Source organism: Quercus robur, chromosome 2 (genome assembly GCF_932294415.1).
Source record: "Quercus robur chromosome 2, dhQueRobu3.1, whole genome shotgun sequence".
Classification (NCBI taxonomy): Eukaryota; Viridiplantae; Streptophyta; class Magnoliopsida; order Fagales; family Fagaceae; genus Quercus; species Quercus robur.
The window spans coordinates 76,376,100-76,400,912 of NC_065535.1; the positions used below are offsets into that span (position 1 = coordinate 76,376,100).

Here is a 24,813-nt window from a genome sequence, read left to right on the forward strand (position 1 = left end):
AGTTGGAATAGTAGTTGGAATAAAGTAATATGTATTTAAAGGTAAAGTAATCATGTACTCAAAGATGTAAATTTAAAGACATGGAAGTAAAGTCACTTATCTTTGTATGGTTTGTAGCTCCAACTGTGTAGCATTAGTGAGCTGATAGTATTCCAGTAGAATGACTCCAGCGGTAAAGAGGCAGTTTGCCATGATAACTTCAATGTTGAAGGGGAAAAATGGGTGCAACTGGAGGGAGAGAAAACATGTCCAGCTGTGTGTAGAGGCTGGTTAAGCTTGTCCCTTTCATCATGCACTTAAATGAGTTTCCCTCTTAACAATGCTCTTTTAGTTGTTATGAAGTTATGAATAGCGTTATCTTCCATGAGAAGAGCTTTTGTATAAAGTATTTGTGCCTTCTAAGAGAAGGGCTTTATGTAAGATAGATTTGTGCCTTCCATGAAAAGTGCTTTGATACAAGATCTTGGTGCCTTCTAAGAGAAGGGCTTTAGTACTAGAAATTTTTGCTTTCCATGAGAAGGGTTTTTATAAGAAAGGTGGAGAAATGTATTGAGATGTGTTTATGGGTAGCAAAACAGTAGAATTTCAGAGTGAGAGAGTATGAGAGTGGAGTTTAGAAGAGTTGTAGTGTGTTATATGTAATGGTATAGTAAATGTGTATGAGATTATATCAGAAAAGTTGAGAAAGAGATGTTTAGAAATATGGGCAACAAGATAGATGTATTTTCAGAATATGAAGAATGGGAGAATGAATATAAGAGAGTAATAGTGTTGTAGTGTATTTAGCAAAACTGCTAAGATTTTCTGCTGGAAGATGGAATAGAGCTTGTGAATGACATTTATGAGCTAAGGGCTAAAGAGTTTAGTTCCTAATTTGAAAACTAAAAACTCAGAAGCTCAGAACTTCATTAAGAGCTCAAGAAGATAATTAGAGGGAGAGAGAATAAAGAAGTTTATGAGAGAATTGTTCTTCTCTATTGGTGTGTTTTTGGTATGTTGATGAGGGGCTCCATTTATAGCTGAGTTTAAGGGGTTTTTAGCAAATAATATCAGCCAAAATCTGTCTCAATCAGCAATAAATTTTCAGAGAATCCATCTTATGATTTGGCCAAAAATGGTATGTTTAGCTTTAAGGTATTCTTGTTGTTTCGGGTAAGAACTGATGAGGAAAGAGCAGCAGAAAAGAAAAGTATTTTAACAAGAAAAAGATAGTTTCTTTAGTTGGTTTTGATTTTTAGCCAAATAAGGAAAATTAGTAATTTCAAGGTTGTTGGGTCAGCTGTTACATTTGTTCTAAAAAAGCTATCACAGCTGTCATAAGACAGCTGTTGCTTGGGGCAGAAGTAGATGAGGTCAGATGTCAGGCTGCTAGGATTTCAGCATTAAATGACTGATGATATCACTTTCAACTAAGTGTGAACTGCTGATCACACTGCTGGAGTTCTGCTGGAAATGTTTCCTTTTTTGGGTGTTTGTGTTTTTGGTCCAATGTTTTATTACAACACGTTTTTAGTAAGTAATAGAATGATTGGTTGAAAGTTAATGAAACTTTAGAAATTTAGTCAAGGTCTTATTGTGTTGTGACTTAATCTTGGTGAACAAGAAGAGCATTTAATGCTTTGCTCTAGCAGTTGGCAGAGGAATATTTGGTTTGATTGTGGCAAACAACAGCTAGGTATTAGAGATATCATGAATATTTTATGTATTTGAAGATTAAAGATAACCAATCAAATTAGGCCATGTATTTGAGTTGAATTTTAGCTAAAAGTAGTAATATAGTTTATGTAGAATAATAAATGAAATTTCTAAATTTGTATAGGAACAGCTGAAGGCTGAATGAATAGTTATTTTCTCAGCATTTAGATGGTTGGAGATATTAAGTATTTGTCATATGATGAATATTAAGTTTTAGAAAAAGAGCAATGAGGAGTTTTATCATCTTAAGTGCTATGTGATAAGAGATGCTTACCATATACTACTCGCTACACATGGACTCGTCAGAGTTCAAGGAGTTGAAGAAAACACGCCAAGTAATATATTTCTTTTATCAACTTTAAACCGCTAGAGCTTTACTGAACCATATCTCTTAGCCCTCTAAACCACAACTCCCAAAATTTTCCCAAAGAGACTCATGAGCTTGGATCATAAGCCGAAGATGAGATGACGTACCTTGGGTTTTGTTATCATTTTGTGTGAATATGGGCTTTTGTCGAAGAAGCCGCTTGCCATAAGTGTAAGAGAGGTAATATGAGCCGTGAGCTTTGGTTCATTGCTTGAGCCCGATCCATATGTTGATATTGATGATGTTATAGGGTTATGATAACAATTAATGAAGAGAAAATGTGAACCATGAATCCGCCTTTTGAAGTAAGGATCTTGTGGGCCATGTGAGCTCAATCCATGAGATATAAGCTTATTTTGGGCTTTAAAGAGATTTACCCAAAAAATCAATAATATGTTAATGTGGCATGGGTTGCCAATGAAGTAGTGCCATGTGGGGCGAAAAAAGAGTCATCAACAACAAGTTTGGAGTCAAATTTTGTCCTTAGATTAATGTTTTAACACCATTTGATTAGGCTTTCTCATTTTTTGTAACACGCGTACCAAATTTCATATTAAATGTCTGTTTGGGATCCGCTTATTTTACTAAAACTGAAAACTTTTTACTGAAAGTACTGTAGATGAGGGTAAAAGTTAGCTGAAATAGTATAGTGAGACCTATGAATAATATCAAAAAGTGTAGTGAGACCCATAAATAATAACAAAAATAAGTTGGTAAAATTAATCATGCCAAACAGACACCAAGTATTATTCAATTAATAAACTCATATACACCACTGTCAGTTTTTTTAAGACCTTCTCCTCTCTCCCCATGTGTATGTATTAAAATACTTAGAATTCCCATATATATATATATATATATATTTCAAATTATACCTTTTGTTACTTAATTGATGTCATTTTGAATTACTTCTACTAGTGTTATTTTTGTTCTTCCTCTACTTTCTTTTGTTCCCTCAACTTGGATTAACTCACTTTTTTTTACCATTATATTAATTGCTTTTTTCGGAACATAACCAAACCATCTCAAGTTATCTTCTTTCATCTTTTCATCAATAGGGATTACCCCTATCTTGAAGTGAATTTTCTCATTTTAAATCTATCGTTCTATGTGCTTCCATTAATTTATACATCTTAACATTCTTATTTGAATTATACTTATTTTATGAATATGTTACTTTTTAATAACCCAATATCCAGTACCATAGAGTATAACTAGTAGTATAGTAGTCTTATAAAAATTTACTTTTAATTTAATAAGTAATCTACAATCACACAAAAATTCTAATGCACTTCTCCACTTCATCCACTCTACTCTTATCCTATGAGCCACATCCTCTTAAATCTCATAAGTTTATCAAAATAACTTTTGGATCCAAACTCATGGTTTTTATATAATTTTAAAATACAAAAAACTTGAAATTCATAAATTTTGTAGTTAAGATAGTTATTGACCTCTAATTGTCTTGATTTTGAAATTTTTATAGGAGTATATATTATAGGTTTGGATTCAAATTATATATGGTGTAATTTTTGGTAATATTAAATCATTCAATAATTTCTTATTAGATGTGTATTTTGACAAATCTACCGATGGTTACATTACATGTTTTTCTTTTATATTCCATACTTGCAAAATTTTAAGACAATTAGAGATCAATACTTATTTCATCTATAAAATGTTAGAATTTCAAATTTTTTTATTTTAAAATTACACACAAAAAATGAGTTTATTAATTGAAAATTAAATAAAATATTATTGAGATATAATTTGGTGTGCGTGTTTAGAAGAAAGAGAGTGTATAATTCAATGCTAATGCTATTATTAGACTTTTTCTTCTATCCAGCACTGATAAGAGACTAATTAGATTTTATATATATATAAAAAAAAAAAAAAAATCTTAATCTAAGAAAAAAGTTTGGTTACAAATTTGGTTGTAACCATTGACTACAACTCTCACTAAAAATTTAACATGGCTATTTTGAAAATCTAATCGTTAGATTGTATGTTTGTCATATACTTAACACGCATAAATTTCATGTATAATTTTATACTACAAAACTTGAAATTTAAATATTTTATCTTTAATTTTTTGGAAATTTTGCAAATATGGAAAATATAAAAAGAAAATGAAATTTAATGATGGATTTGTCAAAATCCACATCTAATAAAAAGATATTGAGTAGAGTTATAGCCATTGACTATAGACAAAATTATAACCAAACTTTGTTCTTAATCTAATTAGTTACTTCAAGAAAAAAAAACGTTTAGTTGCTAACCCATGCGGGATGTAAGATAAGGTCTAATAATAGCATTACCATCAACGAACCTCATACCACTTTAATTTAATTTAGCGTGCGGGTTAAGAAGAAGGAGAATATATATAATTCAATGGTAATGCACTAATGCTATTGTAATTGTTATACTTTGTCTTCTATCCCACACTGGTTAGCAACTAATTAGAATTAAAAAAAAAAATATTAATCTAATTAGTCATTTCAAGGAAAAAGAACTAAAAAATAGAATTCTAATCAGAAGCTAACCCCTTGCGGACACAGGATAAAGTCTAACAATTGCATTACCATAATCTTCAAACTTATACTACTTTAAATAGAGTTTTCACCCATTGTTTTAGTCAAAATAAGATATTCAAATAAATCCCACACTTCATTAAACCTAAGCATAATCATTTGCATTTTAATATTTATTTCTCCTTGTCAGAGAGTGTTTACCTTAGTGGTACATGCTGACAATGCTTCATCATATTGAAAGATGGGGAAAAAAAGCTCAAATATACTCATAGATAATTAGAGGCTGTTTGGCTCATCAATTTCCATAATTCATAACTCAAAAATTGTGGAACCCATAGTGAGAAGTCTGTTTGGGAGCACCATAACTCTATTTCCAGTTTTTTGTTTTCATCACTCAATTCTCTAATTTTTAAGTTATGAGTTATGGAAACTGAAAACTCATTTTAGCTATTTTCAGTTTCCATAACTCATAACTCAATGACATTTTTGTAATTAAACACACATAGAGGGACCCACAGCCACAACTTTTGACCTTTTTTTTTTTCCCCTTTCTTCTCCTAGGTTCGGTCTTCAGTTCTTCCTTTTTTCTTTTTCTTTTTTTCCTTCTTCTTTCACTGGTTCAGTCTTCAGTTCTTCCTTCTTCTTTCACTAGGTTTGGTCTTCAGTTCTTCCTTTTTTTTTTTTCCTTCTTCTTTCACTAGTTCAGTCTTCAGTCCTTTTTTTTTTTTTTTCATTGGGTTTCTGTTTGGATTTTTAGTTTCCATCACTCATAACTCTATTTTTATCACCCATAACTCAAAATTGGTGGGTCCCACGGCTAAGTAGTGTGTTTGGATGTGTTTCCAGTTTTTGTTTCTATCACTCAATTCTTTGATTTTTGAGTGATGAGTTATGGAAACTGAAAACAAATTTTAGGTGTTTTCAAGTTATCAAAACTGAGTTTTCATGGCATTTTGGTAATTAAACACACATACATGGGGCCCACTGTCAGAGCAACATCACACCAGTGCACCTTTTGATACTACTTGCAACGGCTCTCTTCATCAATGGGAACTAGATCACTCCTCCATCTTCATACCACCATCTTTTTTTTTCTTTTTCTTTTTTTGGTAAACTATACCAGCATCTTCATACCACCACTGACCAGAGCTCAGACCCACCATCTTCTTCTTTTATGGTAAACTATACCACCATCTTCATACCACCACCAATCGGAGCTCAGACCCACCATCTTCTCCATCCTTCCAAAATCAAGAAACAAACTTTTCAATTCAAACAATATCCACAAACTTTTCAATTCAAACAATCTCCAAAACAAACCTCAACCCAAAACAAACACAACCCTAATTGCACAAAAAACAAATTGGGTAGGATGTTTGTGTGTGGGTATTGCTGTTTTTCTTCTCCATTTCCACCATCGGCACCATCATCTTAGTCTCAGACCCATTAAAAAAAATCAAGAAACAAACTTTTTAAACAAAATAGTACCCACAAAAAATCTTTACAAATTTCACCGATAAAACTGAAGGGATCTATGAAAAATCAAGCCTTGGTGACGGTGGGTTGAGAAGGTGGGAGATCGGCGTTGCCGCTACACATCGGAGGAGATCAAGCAACCCTAGTGACGGTGGAGATCGGTGCTGCCAGTCCGATTGTCTTCTATCTTAGCTGGGTTCGGGTTTGTGTTGGGAGAGTAATAGGGCAATGGTGACTGAAGGGGAAGAAAATGAAATGAAAAGAGTGAGGGTGAGGCGGGTAGGCTAACAAAACTTATGACATGGTGCTCAGGTATGAGTCCCACAAAAAGTAGAAAAAATTGAGTGAAGAGAAGCTGAAAATAGTGTGCCAAACAGGTGGGGTTTAGGAAATTGGGATATTTTAAGTGATGAGTGATGAAAATTGAGTGAGGAGTGATGAGCGATGAAATTTTAAAAACCAAACAACCCTTTAATAATAATGTATAGTTATACTTTATAAACTTTTGAGACGGTTAGAAATACTTACATCCTAAATATGTTGTCCTTGATGCTCATAGCTTGAATCCACACTCTCTTTTTTCTCCTCGAAACATTAAGGGTTCATTTGGATTGAGGGGAGAGGGAGGGGGAGTAGAGTAGAGTTAGCTAGAAATAGGTTAATTTTTGACTAATTTTACTCTATTATATTAATTACTCAAGGAATCTCCCCAAGATATTTATTTCCCCAACATAAACTATAGTTCCAAACCTAGAATAAAATAATATTAGGCTAATTATAACTTATCCACTTGTGATTTGGCCTAAATTTAAGTTGCCTACCTGTTATTTGAAATTTAACACTTTACCCACCTGAGGTTAGTTTAGTTAGAGTTTCATAACCAACCTCAGTTAAAAATGGAGCTAAATATGAATTTTGCTCTCTTTTATGTTTCTCTCCTCTCAAAACGTACAAAACACAAAAGAACAAGAGAAAATAAGATCAAAAAGTGAAAGTTTTGTAAAAATTAAGAACAAACATTACCACAACCATAGAAGCTTTCATTGCAAAACCCTCAACTTTTGATCCTATATTTTCTCGCTTTATTTGTTTTAGCGATGATGTTTTCTAGAAAATTAGTCATTTTTTAAGAAGCATTTTCTATAAAACTATCTCATTTTTCAATGTTTGGTAGCAATTTTAAATAAGTTGAAAAACAATTTTTTAACTTCCCTTATTTAGCTTGCTGTGAGATAGAGTTGTTTTCCAAAAAAATTAGTGGAAAACAAACTTTAAAAATAAGTCATACTTTTTATGTTAACCGAAGAAAGTATTCATTTGACTCATCTATTTTTATGCTACCAAACACTGGAAAACATAAAAAACTATCTTTACACAAAGTTTTCCATGAAAACAAACAAAGCGTTACTCTTTTATGTTTTGTATGTTTTGAAAGGAGAGAGAAATAAAAGAGAGCAAAAATACATGTTTAATCCTATTTTTTAACAGAGGTGGGTTACAAAACCCTAATTAAGCTAACTTCAGGTATGTAAAGTGTCAAATTTTAAACCCCAAATAGATAACTTAAATTTTGGTCAAACCACAAGTGATTAAGTTGTAATTAACCAAATAATATTTTAAATCTAGCAAAGAGATTTAAAAGCTTTTAAGAAACTCACCAAAACCAAAAAGCAACTTCTCTTTATTCACAAATTCAACTACTGCTTTGTTAAATTACGCTTAACTTAATATGCATACACAGACAAATACAAACATAAGAAACTTTACCAATACCCGCTAAATGCTAAAGGAAGCACGTAATAAGAAATTATTTGTTTTTGTCACATCTAAGCATAATGTAAATTTTCTCGTGTTCACACTTCACACACACACATATTGTGTATATATTTGTGTGTAAGGTAAACTATATGCTCATTTAAATAAGTCGAGAGGCATGAACTAATAGCCAAAAGATGCAACCATACGGTTCAAACTTTAAACGTTAAGACCACTTTAAACAACCTTACAATTTTGGCAGAGATGATAGAAATACCTTTTAAAATAATGAACCATGTGATCAGTAGGGTGCAAAGGCAAATAAATAATGTCTTACGTATGATTAATTACAATTGTTTCCTCCTATTAAATAATAATACATAGTGTTTCCCAAAATTTTATTAAGATAACTTTTTGAAAGCTCATCGTTCATGTATGATGTAACCCCATTGACAATGAGATGCGCAATGCTACAAGAGTTTTGCCAAATTTATTATAAAGCTTCTATTATTATTATTATTATTATTTTTAGAGAATTTCAATTTATGACGTCTACTCCTGATAATAGCTTTTTATCATCAGATTAAGACGCTAATTAGTTTTTGGTGTAAGCGGAGATTGAACCCTAGATTTTTTATTCAACCATCAGAGACTTTATGAATTGAGCTAATTAAAACTCACTTGTATTTATAGATATGAAGTTATTTATTGGTGTAGTATAATTGGCAAATAATTATACCAATTATAAGTTGATATTCATGAAATTCTCGGTTCGAAATCTTTTGCCGACATTTTGGAACCACCTTTAAGGGATTCCTTCCTGTAATAACTTAGTGTATATGAGATAAGGGATTGCATATACTCAAGGGAATTGTCAAAGACTCGAAAGAAGTCTCAATACTTTAGTTTGTCAAAAAAAAAGAAGAGTTGATCTTGTCTAATATATATATATATATATATATATATATGCATGCTACTTATCACGAATATTTTTATTGTCACTCTCTCCTCCTCCCTTCCAGAACAATAGGATAGATTTAGGGCCTGTTTAGTAATGTTGTTTTAATAACGTTGTTTGTATTTTTTGGAAAGACATGTGGGTGAAAAAATGTGTGAAAATACATGTAATATTATTTAAACACTGAAAATTGTTATTTAAACAGCGGTAACAAATGAGCCCTTAATTTTCTTAGTTATAAGAAAACGTGTTGTTTGATAATATTGTTCAAATAACGTTGCTTGTATTTTTTAGAAATACGTGTAATATTGTTTAAATGCTGAAAACTGTTGCTCAAAATACCTTACTAAACAGTGCCTTAATAATTAAATTTTTGTTTGAGAGAGAATAATTTAATATTTAATGACAATAATATATGTGATTTGGAGTCAAGTTAAACACCATAAAAAATTAATAATTTATGTCTGACGCAATGGCTTGCGTCATAGTTTTGTGCCTCACGGTACTGCCGTTGACGCGTAAAGTTGACATGCACTAGTGTGACTATCTTCTTTTTGCGAAATTAACAGAAAAATTGATGTTACTCAATTGTCACCGAGATGTGAAATGCAGGCCATCCTAACCAATCCATAAGGAGAATTGTAAAAAAAAACAAAAACATATGAAACTCATGAAGGAAAATAGGAAAGAACTTAGAAAACGACCAAAATGTATTTTCCTCAGAGAATATAATGATACCCAATGTTTGATCCATCTCCAAGGGCATAAAGTTGTAGATTCTAAGACCAAGACTTGTTGGATATCATATCAGACTTGAGTAATGAATGTTTAGTCATTGGATTAGTACAACCATTTCAAACGGTGAAAATGATTGTTTTTTCTTTCTTTCTTTTTTTTATGAAAAGATTGCAACTATATTAGGATGAAGGTAAATTCAGTACATCTTGAACTAAAACAAACTTAATAATATTTGAATTTTTCATAACTATCAAATTATCAAGACCCTTAACATATTAAGCCAGGACGTGTGGTGGCTGGTTACCCTTTCACTTAACATTTGAAAGTTGCATAGTCTTGAAGACTTGTAGTTTTTGACAAATTCCTGCAATGATGTTAGAAATGGTCACTTGAGGGTTGCTTACACCTAGCATTGCATCTGCAACTAGTTGTGAGTCACATTCAAAGTGTGCATCTCTTAGAGTACTTGCACCAGTAGGCGCAAAATAGAAAAAGTGCATAATTTACACATTTTTACATATTTTTGCTCAAAATTTACCCACATCAGCTCTTCTATATTACTGTAGCTATCCATTATTGCTACAGTAACTGTGTAAATTTACACGATTACTGTAACTTTGTATTTTAATATTTTTTTTTCTCTCTTAGTTGTACCCTCTCATTTTCACTCTCTCTTTTTCCATTTCAAAATCTCTCACTAAAACCCTCTCTCTCTATCTCAAAGTTGCATGGTCATACATCTCACTACCACTCACCGCTGCTCACCGCTCACTGCTTCCACCTCGCAAAGCCCTCTTCGATCTCACCCTTACCTTAACCAGACCTAAACCCAAGCAACCCATGCCGCTCACCACTGCCACCTCCGTGGAGGTTTTCTTTCTATTTTTTGGTTGTTTGATTTGTGGGTTTGGGGATTTAGATTTGGCTTGGCTTTTAAAGATCTAATGTTGCTTGCATGTGCTTGGTTTGGATTGGATTTTGATTTCAAATGTATTTGGGTTCATCTCAAGGAAAATTTGATTGGGGTTTCAGGTATGGTGGATATGGTTTGAGATTTCCTTGGATTTGTGTTTTTGGATTCGTTGTTTGTGCTACGTGGGGTTTGCTGTGGATTTGGTTTGAGGTTTCAGGTGTGGGGTTTGCTTCAACATGGGTTAGATATGTTGTATGTATTTTGGTGGTTGTTGTGGTGGTGGTGGTTATGGCTAAACATGTTGGGATAAATTCCCGTCTATGTGTGAATTAAATTAAATATAACCTAAGCAATAAAGAAAATAGAAATCAACGGAAGCGATAAAAAAATCAACCAACAAGAACACCAAGAAATTATATGGAAAACCCTCTAGTATAGAGGGTCAAATCATGGGGCAAATCCGATCAATCCATTATAATAAAATAGAGATTACAACACTCAAGTTATATCCAAAACCTGAGTTCACAATAAATTGGGAAAATACAATAATATCTCTAGGAACAAATACAACCCCACCACAAAACCCGGTAGCAAGATCTTCCACTTTAAATACTTCAACTCTCTGTGGTTGTAGCATCCAAATAATCGTCCTAGAGAAAACTCCCAATTTATCTTCCTTGTGTGTCTTGAGCTTTTCTTTTTTCCTTCAACTCTTTGTGGTTGTAGCACCCAAATAATCGTCATAAAGAAAACCCCCAATTTATCTTCCTTGTGTGCCTTGAGCAAAAAAAAAATCACATTTTCTTTTTTCACTCAGTGCCGCACAAATCCAAAACTATATTTCACTCTTCAGTCTCTTTCTGAATCTCTCTCTCACTATATTCACCAAAGCCACATGCACAAGCTTTATATAAAAGCTTTGCCGCCTAACACTCCTAATTCAATTAGAAATAGAAGTCTTTGACTTCTTGTGCAATTGGTACACAAAAATAGGATTTCATGTGGGCTAGACTTTTCGGTGCCGTGTGCCTCAACAAAACATGGGTGGTAGCTGTGATGGTAGCTATGAGAGAGAGGGATAGAGAGAATGTTGAACTATTGAAGGAATTAATAAATATATATATATATATATATTATATTTAAATAAATTTGTAAAATAGATAATTGATGTGGGTGTTTTTAGAAAGTGGGTAAAAAAAAAAAAATTGTTATGCTAAAATAGACAAGAATTTACACACAAATTGATGCAAGTGCTCTTATACCAACTTTCCATGCAAAATGATTGATATTTCACTGTCTTCCATATGTCCAAGTAAAATTAAATAGTTAAAATTTTTCGTTAAAAAAAAGAAGTAATAGTTAAAAGTTAAAACAGAGGTCAGAAATACTATTAGCTGTGTGTTTGATTGGGTAGCTAGCCAACCATCCGAGGTAAGCAGCCAATCAATCTTTTAACCACTTTGATTGGGTAGCTAGTTGTGTGTTTTTTAAGACTTTTATTCTGTTTAATTATGAAACTGTGGTCCCTAAAGGAGGGAATTAAGGGCCTCAATTTGTGTTATTGTATCACATGGATGTTCTAAAGAATTATGCTCAAACCACTCAAGCAAATTTTGATGCCTATGAATATTCATCACTAACACAATCATATAAAAGAAATTCTGATTTCAGGGACTTCTCATTGATTTGCAGGAGTGAAAAGTAAAGATTATAGAACTTGTCCATGACGCTAACCAACGCCAATTTAGTGGTAAAATAAATTAATCAAAGATTCCTAAGTCAACCGTTTGCAATTTGAAAGCAGATTTAGTGTGCTTTAAAACTCATGCAAATTATTTTCATTCCAATATCCAGAGTCGGGTTTAGCTTACCTCTAGTACCTTTTTTACTGGAATGTCATTTTATTTTAATGAGAGACTGTTACGTCACCCACTAACTAAATAAAAGGTGAAGATTAAAATTTACTACTACTTAGCATTATATATTTAAAACAAAATGATATGTTCAGTTAAAAAAGTACTGAAAGTAAGTCCAACCCTCCAGATTCAATGAAATGCTTTGATAAATTTTTGATTTTTAAACAAACAAAGAGGAATGATATATTCCATCTTTTGTCATTAACCAAAGAAGAATCATTAGGATTCACACACATCCCAAAAATTTTGGGACATTCGCTTCCCAATATAAGTAAATAACGCCAAAAGACTACAAAAACTAATCCAATAAGGTGACCAAAGAACATATAGAATAGAGCATGCAATAGAATAAGTCTTGTGCCACATAAAGTTGTACAACAAATGTCACAACTCGCCACATGAACCCATTATCACCCCTCCATCAGTCATAAGTCGCCACATAAACGAGTTGTGATATTTATTGTGCCACTTTACGTGGTTACGTGGCACAAGACTTACTTTATGCCATAACAATGTGTTTTAGTGGAGCTTTGAGTCAATGATTATGTGAGTATTGATGACCGAGTTTTGGTTCAAAAAGCCATGACACAATTAAGTGTATGAAATCATTAGAAGCCACTAGGTTCTGCTCAAAGGATCTCAAAGCGTGGGACCTCCTCAACCAAAATGAATTAAGTACTTTTAACTATTACCTCCCTAAAAAACCAATCACAAATTCATACCCCACTTGTGCAATGACCTATTCTTAACCACACCCTTTAATGCTTTAACAAAGAAAACCATACCCTAGTATCAAAATCTACGACAATGACAAAGACTAGCAACAAATCCCAGCTACTTAACACACACGTATCCATCTTTCATCCATATCGACGTCATGGTTTTAAAAGCAGGATCGAATTAATAGGTCAAATAAATTGATTGGTCCTGCTCGTGAGCATAAATTGTTTAACTTATCAAGAATATATATCTATATATTAATATTATTTTACAATTGGTTCTAACAAGTGCGGTCAGTTACTTGAAAATTTCTCTGACTAAACAAATTTAATTTTTTAAAATAAAAACCAATCAAATTTACATTAAAGAAGCTAAAAATAATTAAAATAAATTAAATCAGTTAAACCGTCAAAAATATATATCATTATATTATCTTATAATTGGTTTTAGCAGGTGTGGTCAGTTACCTGTTGGCTTTTTTTTACTAGAAAATTTTAATTTTTTTAATATAAATCAATCAACATTAAAATTTTTTCTAAAATGATTAAAATAAGTAAAAATCAACCAAATAACTTTTTTCTTTTTTTGTTGGAGAAACAACCAAAGGTTTTAGCAGGTGCAGCTAGATACGTGTTGGGTTTTTTGACTAGACAAATTTAATTTTTTTAATATGATATAAATGTCGGGCGGATTTTTAAAACCATAATATTTTATTATTATTATTATTATTTTAGATTAGATATAATTATTCTGAACCAGAAAAGCGTAGACTCGCGGCCTTACCTTTTTATTGCATATTCCAGAATCCAAAAGAGCTTCATATCCAAACACTCTCACGTCCCACCTGTCCCGTGTGTGTACACATATATATATAAATAAACACACCACACCTTTTCCATTACATAATTCAGATATATATTTCTCACCGTCTCATTTTTCACAAGTTGCACACTTTCTCTCCCAAAAAAGAAAAGAAAAAAAGAGCAAGCGCTTCTCTCTCAACTTTTCTCACTTCCGTTAGAGTCCGCGCTTCTTCTCTGGTTAGTAGCGTTTCTATTTCTCATTCTCATTGCCTTTTTTTCACTTTTTCCTCTATGCTATGTATGTGAGTGAGCGATTTTCTTCGAGCTTCTTTGTTAATGGCGGTGATTCTCTTTGTCGTATCTTTCTGTGTTTGTGTTGGGTTTGAGCGATTTTCTTCGAGCTTCTTTGTTAATGGCGGTGATTCTCTTTGTCGTATCTTTCTGTGTTTGTGTTGGATTTGAGCAGTGAAGCTGGAACAAGAAGTTTGAGTTGGAATCGGTTCGGATTCGGATTCGGATTCTGCGTTCTTGAAAAAGGTAGAGTTGTAGAAAGTTCCAGAGAGTTATTGAGACAAAGAGAGATGAAGGACGAAGGAGGTGATTTTGGAATGAAGATAAAGATTGGAGTCTGCGTGATGCAAAAGAAGGTGAAATGCGGCTCCGAGGTTCCTTTCTTTTTGCTCAGTATTGTTTTTGTTTTTTGTTTTTCCTATTCCATAATAAATATGAAACAGAGTTTGTAGTGAATCGCAGAATGTAGGTTATATATGGCTCTGTTTTTTCAATCTTGAGCGATTAATCTGAAATCTGATGTTTTCATTAGGCGAATTCTGGGCCGATGCGGCAGATTCTTGATAGGTTACAAAAATTTGGTGAATTTGAGGTACTTCTTGTTTGCTTCTGTTGTGGATTTGGCTTGTATTTCTTTTTGTTAAAGAAAACGAATGCAGATTGAAAGGTTTTACGCTAATGATTGCTTTATCTGCAAAGAATTTTCAGTGTTTATGTTTTGCTTCTTTCGTTGTGTGGTTGTAGATCATAGAGTTCATGGACAAGACCATTATTGATGATCCAATTGAGAGGTATAATTTTTTTTTAAAAGTGATTACATGAAACTTTAGTGTGATTTGTTGCATTATATCTTAAAGATATTGTTTTTATATTTGTTGATTCTATTTTGTTACTTCCAAAAGCTTTGAACTTGATATGCATATTTTGTAAAGCATATGCATATCACATCAGTAAACAACCTAGCAAAAAAGATTATTATATCACATTAATTTTGGTGCCTAGGTGGTGTTTTTTTAAAGTAATACTGTTCAAAGAGGAAGAATTCGAATTTCTAAAAAGTGGAGATTCCTTTTTTTGACATTTCATTGCTATTATAAATAGAGGATCAAGCCAAATCAGGTCTGCTTGAGGATGAAGGATACCCTCCTTTGAGTTATAATTTGTTTCCTTTCTGAATTATAGTTTGATTAAAACAAATTGTTTGACCCAAAAAATTATAGCAAACTTTTTTTTTTCCTGATATAAAGTGAAAAGTTCTTATCCAAAAAAAAAAATCCAATCCAAAATTATTAAAATATTTTTTCCTCGTTTCTCGTTTTTTTGTTTCTTTTCTTTTCTTGTTGATATATGATGACTAATTTGTTGTAGTATTCTTATTTCAGCTGGCCAATATGTGATTGTTTAATTGCCTTCCATTCTTCTGGCTATCCTCTTGAAAAGGCTAAGGCATATGCTGCTTTAAGGAAGTAAGCTTTTACATCTTCTTTTGCATTGACTATGTTGCAGTCATCAATCTCAGCGTTCTCTTTTAACAGTCCAAAATAGTTATTATAACTATAAGTTTCGTACATGCTCTTTGTGATCCAGGCCTTTTCTAGTAAATGAATTGGAGCCACAGCACCTTCTTCATGACAGAAGGAAGGTATATGAGGTATGCTCTCAAATCTTTTGTCAGGGTTTAGCATTTCATGGTAGGTTTTTGCATGAGGTTCATTTTTTCTTTAAATCATTTGTGTTAGTATGATATTTTTTTTTTTCTTAAACACTTCCATTCTTAATTTCCATGTTTAAGGGATAAATTATTTACAAGGCAAGAGCCTGTAGAAGATTTTTCAGAATTATTAAGAAGAATTTGTATCAAACAGAAAAATGGAGAAGCGTGATTTATCAAGAAGAAGAAAGTGTAAATGTAATGCATCAGCATTTATAGCGGTAGATAGAGCACCTGATGAAGTTGAGCTCTAGCTGCTCCTAACTTATAAACCTCCTTGACTTCCTAACAGACCTCTACAACTACTTAACAGCCTTCACAACAAATTCTGTTACTAATCAACATCCTAACGTACTAACTGTTTACTTCCATAATTTCAAGTTTTAGTTGCTTTATGAAGTACTTATTTGAGTTCTTCACTTCTTCTGGTAACGGCTGCCCATGGTACTGTTAGGCCATCCCTATAAAGTACTCATTTTTAATTGAGTCACAATGGGATCACAGGCAAGTGCTTGACCATGGATTAGTTACTGGGGCGTTTGGTTCACTTAATGTCACATCACAATGTAATGTTAGCTTTTTGTAATCACATTATAGCAATATGACATGACCTTGATTGGTTCACTGGTTACATTCCCATGATATTCCAAAAATGTAACATTGCAATCATTAAAATTTTAGAATGAATTTCCACAAATTTCCATTTGAAATTACCAAGTAAAATTATATTTTTAATAAAAAATCACAAAATAACTAAACAATATTTCACTTGCTTGTACTTTCTCACCAACCAAACAACTTAGATCCAACAAAATTTCCTATCCAATTTCACAAATGTCTCTTACAATTAGATTTCAAATTTTGTACATCACAAGCAACGCACAAAAGATACAACCATGTATCTCTCGAATCTAAAGCTACAAAGTTGGAGAACTGAAATATTCAAATAAGAAGGAATTTCTATGTGGATGTATATGCTTTAGTTATTTGGGATTGATTGGGTCATGCTAGGTTTAGTTGCAGGCTTATGATTTTGTTGGTATAATTGGCTTGGGAATTATAATTCGGATAATTGGAATTAGGTTCTAGGCTGTTTGATGTGGACTATTTGGATTGAACGTAATCGGCGTTTTTTTGAGGATACTAAGAAATCTCTAGCTCAGTTGTTAGATTTGTGCCAATGGACTCTCTTTGATTGGTCTCAGTGTTGGGGTCTCTTGGATTGTTCTGCTCCTTTGGATTTTCTTTTGTCTCTTAGAATGGTTTAATGACTGTTTGTTCCTATTTGTTTTTGTTTGCTCTTTGTTCACTATCGTGAACTCTATCTTTACTTCAGTTCCTTTTTCAATAATATTTCCTTTCTTACCTATAAAAAAAAAGGGAAAATAAGTAAAGAAAAGAAAAGTGAGCCAAAGACCCATACACACCCCAAACTCTACACAAACCAAATCAATTCCAAACTCTACAAAACAGAATGGAAATCTCGAGTTCCATAGCCTCCAATGTTGTGGCCGAGCTTAAGCCCAGCCTTGCCGAGCTTCTCTGCCACTAGTACCATTGGCTTTGTGGCTAAAGAACTAGAAGACGATGCCGCCAAAACCACCACCACCAATGGCTTTGAGGTTCGCCGAAGAAAACCCTAGGATTTGATGACGCCATTGTAGCTCTGAGATTTGAGCTAGGCTAGGGTTTGATTTGAGAGAGAGAGAGAGAGAGAGAGAGAGAGAGAGAGAGAGAGAGATGGCTATGTTTAATTATCAGTTTGTGAAAATAATATATGTAAGGGACAATTTTGTAATTAAAATTTATTAGTATGGGCAATTTTGTCAATTTGATAAATTATAACACTCCAACAAATAAGTAATGTAAGATTACCTCATTTAGTAAGGTAATGAGATTAAGGTAATGTGAAATATTTTGTAATCTTAGATTACCGCAATCCTATGCACAACAAAATGAACCAAACACTGTAATGTTCACATTACGGTAATGTGACCTTAATGTGATGCATATCACGGTGAACCAAGCACCTTCTAAGGGTATTTAAGTATAACCCAGTCCTGGAGTATGTATATGAAGTACTTCATGCATGAACCTGATTATAACTGAACTATCTCATGCCTATTAATTTTATTTTTTATTTTTTTAAATGTTTTGGTTGTTAATAATATTGAATGATATAAAATTAATATGTTATTTTTCTGGATTTAAGCAACTACAAAGGTATGGAATCCATGTTCCAAGATATGCCCTTGTAAATAGAGAAGTACCATATCAAGAGCTGGACTATTTTGTTGAGCAAGAAGATTTTGTTGAGGTTCATGGTAATCGTTTTTGGAAGCCATTTGTGGAAAAGCCTGTTGATGGTGAGTTTGATTCATATATTATTAAAGAAGTTGTTTTATCTATGCTGCTTCTTGTTGTTGACATTTATACCATTTAATCTGATATGATTCTTTTTGGTTATTTCTTCTTGTTGCTTGATACTTTTACCTTGTTACAAAAGAACATCTACTAATTTGTGGCTTGAAATTGCTATTTGCACGCTCCATTTGATCTGATAGCTTCATTATATATTATTTAAAAGTATACTGTGGCATTGTTGAACCAAAATTATTGGCAGCATAATTGCATCATAAAAGTTTTAATTATTGTTTATCTGTTTGTTCATTTTCTTTCAGTAGATTATTTTTTGGAGATTGGTTACTATCATAAAATGTTAATACCATGCCTTCCATAATTTGTAAAAGCAAACATTAGTAAGAACAAAACTTTTGAGGTAGCAATGATAGCAACAATAAATTGAAAAAAAAAAAAAATGGAATATGGAATGCACTTTTGTTGGTGGGCTCTTGGCGAACAGCAGATTGTCATCATACAAAACATGTAAAATCTCACATAATATTACTTTTGATTTTAGCATTTTAATTTAAATTGACTCTATTGTTTGTAGATTGTAATTTGCCTAGGTTTTTTTTTTTTTTTTTTTTGAAAATTACGACAATGAAGCCCAAAATATGATGTTGTCAAAATAAGGGTTTATAAATTCAAGTAGTGGGGATAAGTGGTCTGATGGGCTTGTGGACCAAGTGGGCTATTACGTATAATTTTGTTCTCTTTAGATCCAAGTTCTCAAATTGATTGCTTTTAAGATGTGCATTAATTTAAATATTTTCTTTCTCAATGAGCATATATGGTACTGACTCCAATTTTGTGTTTCTGTGAAGGGGATGATCATAGGATTATGATATATTACCCTAGTTCCGCAGGTGGAGGCATGAAGGAATTATTTAGGAAGGTGAGCGATTTTTTGACAGCACTTTGTCTACTTTATATGGATTCAAAACATTCTAAGTCATTATTATTATTATTTTTGGTGTTGTATATATAACGATATAGGTGGTTCATAAGTGTAAATGATACTTCTATCAAATGGATAATAAATTTGCAAAAAGTAAATATAAACAAATTGTGTTTATGTAGAATGTAGGTTGGTTGGCTCTTGCTGCCTAAGTAAAAACTAACCAGTTTGTACTCAGTAGGATTTATGATTTAGTCTCTTTTTTATAGGTAAAGAAATAAGTTTTTTGCAAAGAGACTATTTCATGTACCAGGAACTCAAAGAAGTCTAAAGAACTACAAAGAACATAATTAGGTACAAAAAGACAAGACTCTAAGAACTTTGGAATGGAGGTTGTATTGGTGAGCCCCTCTATACGAGGCCAAATAAGTAAAGAACCTATAAACATAGCTGACAATTGAGTCCCTGTACTTTCCAAAACCTCAAATGTACGTCAGATATGTTCCCTCTAGATTGTCCACATCAAACATAACAACACTTAATTCCAAATGTTGGAAAAATGCTTATCAACCCAATTCCTTTGACCAAACTAGAGGTCAATTACCTTTCCTTTATAACACCTATCGAAATTCCAAAAGGCTAAAAATTTGAAAGGAAAAACTCCACAACTTGAATGCAACATTGTACTGTAGTAATAGATGATCCACCATGACACTGTCTTTCCACTACATCGACACATATAACACCACCCTAATATCATTTAACCTCAATTAAGGAGATTGTCATATGTGAGGATCTTTCCACTGCAATCCAAGAAAAAAAAAAGATTTGTTGTGGGGCCTTAACTCTCTATAGATACTCCTCCAGAGGAAGGCTGGGTCATATCGGCCCTTTAGGGTACTACAAAATGAATGAAAATTGAAATATTTATTTTCAATCGCCAGCTCAATATGTCACAGCCTTCTTTGATTGGTTGATTGGAGTCAAGAAGATTGATTAAGGAGGCTACCAATTCTACCTCCCAGTCATAAAAATCTAGAAGAAATCTCACATTTCAACTCCTTCTCTCCTCCTTATTTTGTCTAACCAACATGGATTCTTCCCACTCTTCTCTTGCTACAGAGCAATACTGCAAAAATATAAAAGCCACCTTCAAATGTTGATCACCACACCATCTGTCATGTTAGAATTGAAACTGACTATTAATACCAACATCAAACCGAGTTTACTGTAAGAACCTATCCAACCTCATTCTATTGCTTTTCGATAAACCACAACCATACATTCTTGTTCTGTACTCCATCTATCCCATTCCTCACCATGCTTCATATTACCTTCCTTTATTAATGTGTCCCCCCCATCCCAAAACACAATAACCATTTTCCTAAAAGAGCTTGGTTGTAAAAGGCAACCTTCCTAACACCAAAGCCCATTAGCATTAGGGCCATAGATTGCATCCCATCCCACCAAATGATGTTTAAACTCATCACCCATGCCACCCCATAAAAAATTACTCTGTAACCTCTCAATCCTGTCGGCCACACTAGATGGGAATGAATAAACAAAGGTGATTGGAGGGTAAGTTCGACAAAGTACTCTTCAATAGTGTTAGTCGCCCCCCTTTTGATAAGTGTAACATTTTCTATCCAGCTAACTGATGTTCCCATCTTCTCTAGAATGGGTTCAGTAGGATATAGTTTTCTCAAGTTCTTCTGGCATGTGAGTAGTTTGGTAGGTCCAATAAGATATTCCCATCATCATTTATGACATAATTGTGAATAATATTATGTACTCATGCATACTAACAGTTGTTCTCACATATGAATGTGTCTAGTGGATCACCCATTGTTTATGTGATGGTTTATAATTTTTTTTCTGGCTTCTATATTTATTATTCATATATAGTCACATATGTGATCATTATTTGATTTTAGGTTGGTAATCGATCCAGTGAGTTCCATCCAGACCTTAGAAGAGTGAGGCGTGAAGGCTCGTATATTTATGAGGAATTTATGCCTACCGGAGGAACAGATGTCAAGGTTGTGGATCTTAATCTATTCTAATGCAGCATGAAACTTGTTTAATACATGTAAGAGAAGGCCCAAAAAACCCAAATATAATGACTAAATAAAACTTTCACATTTGCAAAATTTTTTACTCTTAATGGTAATTTATCCCCCCCCTCCCCCCCCAAACAAAAAAAAAAAGTTTTACTCTTAATGGTAGCTTCTTTTTTTAAATGTTTATACATATGTGTGCGTGTGTGACTATCTATGTAAATACATGCATTTACATGCATGTGGTCCAAATTATCTGGAGGAAGATTGGAATAGCCTACCAGGTGCTCTTTCACGCTTTGAACGCTTGTATATACTCTCTTTACATCTAGTTTGATGCTCTGATAAGTTTGTTGCAAAGGTAGGCAGTTACAACCAGTAGGCCTTAGAATTTATCCACATCCAGCATATGATTCCAAATATTAATAAATTAGGAAATGGTTTTTTCCCTTGCCACATGGCTTTCTGTTGACCCTTGCTGGCCTCAATTTGCCATTGCTTGAATCTTTGTTTTTGTTTGTTTGTACGATGTTTCTAAAAAAAAGAAGAAGATCCAATTAGTTGGTTTTAAATGATTTTTTTTTTTTTTTTTTCACAAAATGAATCTGCTACGTCCTGTTTAATTCTAGCATTTATTTTTTCCAATGCTAGAGTCTATTCTCTACCATTTATTTGTTGAGTTATTATTATTATTTTTTTAATTTTTCTTTTTACAAATGGTTGCTCGAGTAATGCTAGTGATTGTAGGTGTATACTGTTGGCACTGAATATGCACATGCAGAGGCAAGGAAGTCTCCCGTTGTCGATGGTGTTGTCATGAGAAATCCTGATGGGAAGGAAGTAAGTTGTACATATAACACATTTTTGATTACCTGTACATCTTGCATGTAATTTGTACCCTTCTTTGTTTTCTGTTGCAACTATTACTGTCATTTGCATGTTAACCTAATCATTGTCTATCAAGTTCTTTCTATCTTTTTAATTCTTCCGACAGTCAAATTTCTTTCATCTAGGAGGCATTCATGTCTGGTGCCACTTAATATTTCAGTCGAATCTGTAAAAACATGAATGCTGCTAATTTTTTAGCTTACAACCGGACCAGCAGAAAATATTTTTGCAGGCAGCCCCGCCTTAATATTTGCAGTCAAATTTCTTGCATCTAGGAGGCATTCATGTCTGGTGCCACTTAATATATCAGTCGAATTTGTAAAAACATGAATGCTGGTAGTTTTTTAGCTTAGAACCGGACCAGCAGATAATATTTTTGCAGGCAGCCCCACCTTAATAGAAGAATGGTTCAGTTGAGGTTGTTCATATTAGAGGAATCATATTTAGGTTAACATTATCAATAAACTTTCGATTTCATAAGTCAAATGATTTAGGCAGTGGAAGGTGAGGTTGTGGTTCAAGATCCACTGGGCACTTAACTTATCTATAAAAAAAATAAAAGAAGAGCTTGAGATGTTTTGGCCAATTGCAACTAATTCAAGTGGTTTCCCCAATGAGCAATGATATGGTTCCAGTTAAGGTCACAAGAAAGACTATATTTGGGGGGAAAAAAAGGCTAGCTAGAAGATAAAACTTGATGTTTAAGAATTAATTAAGTTAAGCTGAAAAAATGTCAAGAGCCTTGTAACTCAGTGGTATTACCTGGTTTCCTTTATGAGGAGAATCAAGGTTCGAATCCTCCTCCACTTGTAACAATTAAATTATCAAAAAGTTGAGGAGAAAAACATTTATAATTTGGTGAAGTTCTTGCTTTCCTTTTTGTTTTTTAGTATTTTTTTTTATAAGTAAAAATGCTAGCAACAAAACAACTTGATAAAGTGGTACCTTGTGTTTTTTTGATATTGACAAAAATACTATTTTGGTAGCAGTTAATTTGGTCCTTGTTATTTTCCACTTACAGTCAATTTGGTTTCTATCATCAAATCATAACTTTTCTTGCATTTTCTTGCACTTTTTGGCAACCACACACATCAAATTTACCAATCTCCAAGTCCGGTAGACACATATCAATTTAGCAACTAAAACGAACCCAGATTTGGACCTAGAATGATTGCAAACTGAAATAACATAGATCAAATTGATTGTAAGTTGAAAATAATAGGGACCAATTTAAGTGCTACCAAAATGTAGGGACCAAATTGACTGTAAGTTGTAAATAATAGAGACCAAGTTAACTATTACCAAAATGTCAGGACCAAATTGACTGTGACCCAACCAAATGGTATTTTTGTCTTTTGATAATTTGATAGTTACCATGGGGAAATACTAAAATATAAGTAAATAATTTAATAAAGTAAAAAAGAGAATACTCCAATGTATGAAGTATAGTAGAGCACCTGCAAATTACAATATTAAATTTAAAAGAACAAATTATACAAAAAACAAAAGTGGAATGAATACTTCTTGACACAAACATCCAATCATACAAAACAAACATCCAATCATACAAAACTATAAAGAATAGAAATCTTATTTGATAAGTAAATTTTCAAACCAATGAGCTGTAACTCAACTGGCACTTCCTCCCCTTGCAAGTGCTAGGTGGAGGGTGAGGTCGATTTTACTACTCTCATAGTGCTCATATATTTGTGCCAACAAGAAGCAAACAAATCAATAATCATCCTTAGCATCTAAAAAGAGAAAAAGACTAATGACAAAATCTCTCTTGCTACTAAACAATGAAGTAAAAGGTGATCTACCACTTCTCCACTTTCCTTACATGTGTAACACAAATCCTCAGTGGTTATGCCCATTTTTTAAAGATTGTCCACTCAATATCCCATACAACTGTCCAAGTCCAACAAAAAATGCAACTTTTGTGGAATCTTTGTCCTTCAAACATTCTATCGTGGGAACCCAATATTCCCTTTTACTTTTAATGCTTCCTAGTAAGAAAAAACACCAAATTTACTTGATCCTGGATGGAAGCTGTTCAAAAGATTAAAAAAATGTTGAAACAGATTCTAACTCCCCTTCTTGGAAAGCAGGAAAAGGTGAAAATAAAAAGGCTGGAGGGGGTCGGGGGGGGGGGGGGGTATTGGGGATTCCAATACCGTGTTTCCTGCTCCTCCAGCTTACGCAAATATGATGCAATAGAAGCTTTACAGCTATGGAAAACCAATTGGGAAATTGGTTTCACAAAGGAGAATCTTCACATTTCAAATCCAAAATCGAACTCGAGCACAATTTGATAAATCCCAACCACATCTATTACCTTTCTAATAAGCATGATTACTTGTCTCCATGGCTGATCTTGTTCAACCCCATCTCTTTAAAGCCATTTCCCTAATAAGGTTTGGACATAACTTCCTTACGTCCAAACCAACAGCCTTTATAGGAGAATAAACCTTGTCCCGACCATTATATTAAATTTAAATTTCTTGCCATCTCACTTAATTGATTTTGGTGTCCTTTATGAGTTTGCATGGTGTTATTCATATAATGAACATAGTATGCACGTATTCACTATTAATGTTTGCCTAAATTAGAAAACATACTGTTTCATTTAACTTTAGTTGTTCAATTGAATTTAAATCTTTAATTGTTTACCGTAATGTATAATCTCCATGTAC

The 24,813-nt window shown here is 33.0% G+C and overlaps 1 protein-coding gene across 5 annotated transcripts in view; it reads left to right on the top strand.

Annotated features, from left to right (window-relative positions):
- The first annotated feature begins 13,947 nt into the window (after positions 1-13,947).
- The window catches only part of LOC126715078 (inositol hexakisphosphate and diphosphoinositol-pentakisphosphate kinase VIP1-like), a 41,934-nt gene continuing 31,068 nt past the window's right edge, over positions 13,948-24,813 (top strand). For 3 of the 5 annotated variants that reach the window (XM_050415507.1, XM_050415504.1, XM_050415505.1), the window contains exons 1-10: positions 13,948-14,109; positions 14,339-14,537; positions 14,696-14,755; positions 14,908-14,954; positions 15,546-15,629; positions 15,751-15,814; positions 18,087-18,240; positions 19,102-19,172; positions 21,110-21,214; positions 21,980-22,072. In XM_050415507.1, the coding sequence (XP_050271464.1) occupies positions 14,454-14,537; positions 14,696-14,755; positions 14,908-14,954; positions 15,546-15,629; positions 15,751-15,814; positions 18,087-18,240; positions 19,102-19,172; positions 21,110-21,214; positions 21,980-22,072 (762 nt within the window). In that variant the 5' untranslated portion in view covers positions 13,948-14,109; positions 14,339-14,453. Of the gene's footprint in view, positions 14,110-14,338; positions 14,538-14,695; positions 14,756-14,907; positions 14,955-15,545; positions 15,630-15,750; positions 15,815-18,086; positions 18,241-19,101; positions 19,173-21,109; positions 21,265-21,979; positions 22,073-24,813 lie in introns of those variants that run through there. The other 2 variants (XM_050415506.1, XM_050415508.1) reach the window with 2 other exon arrangements.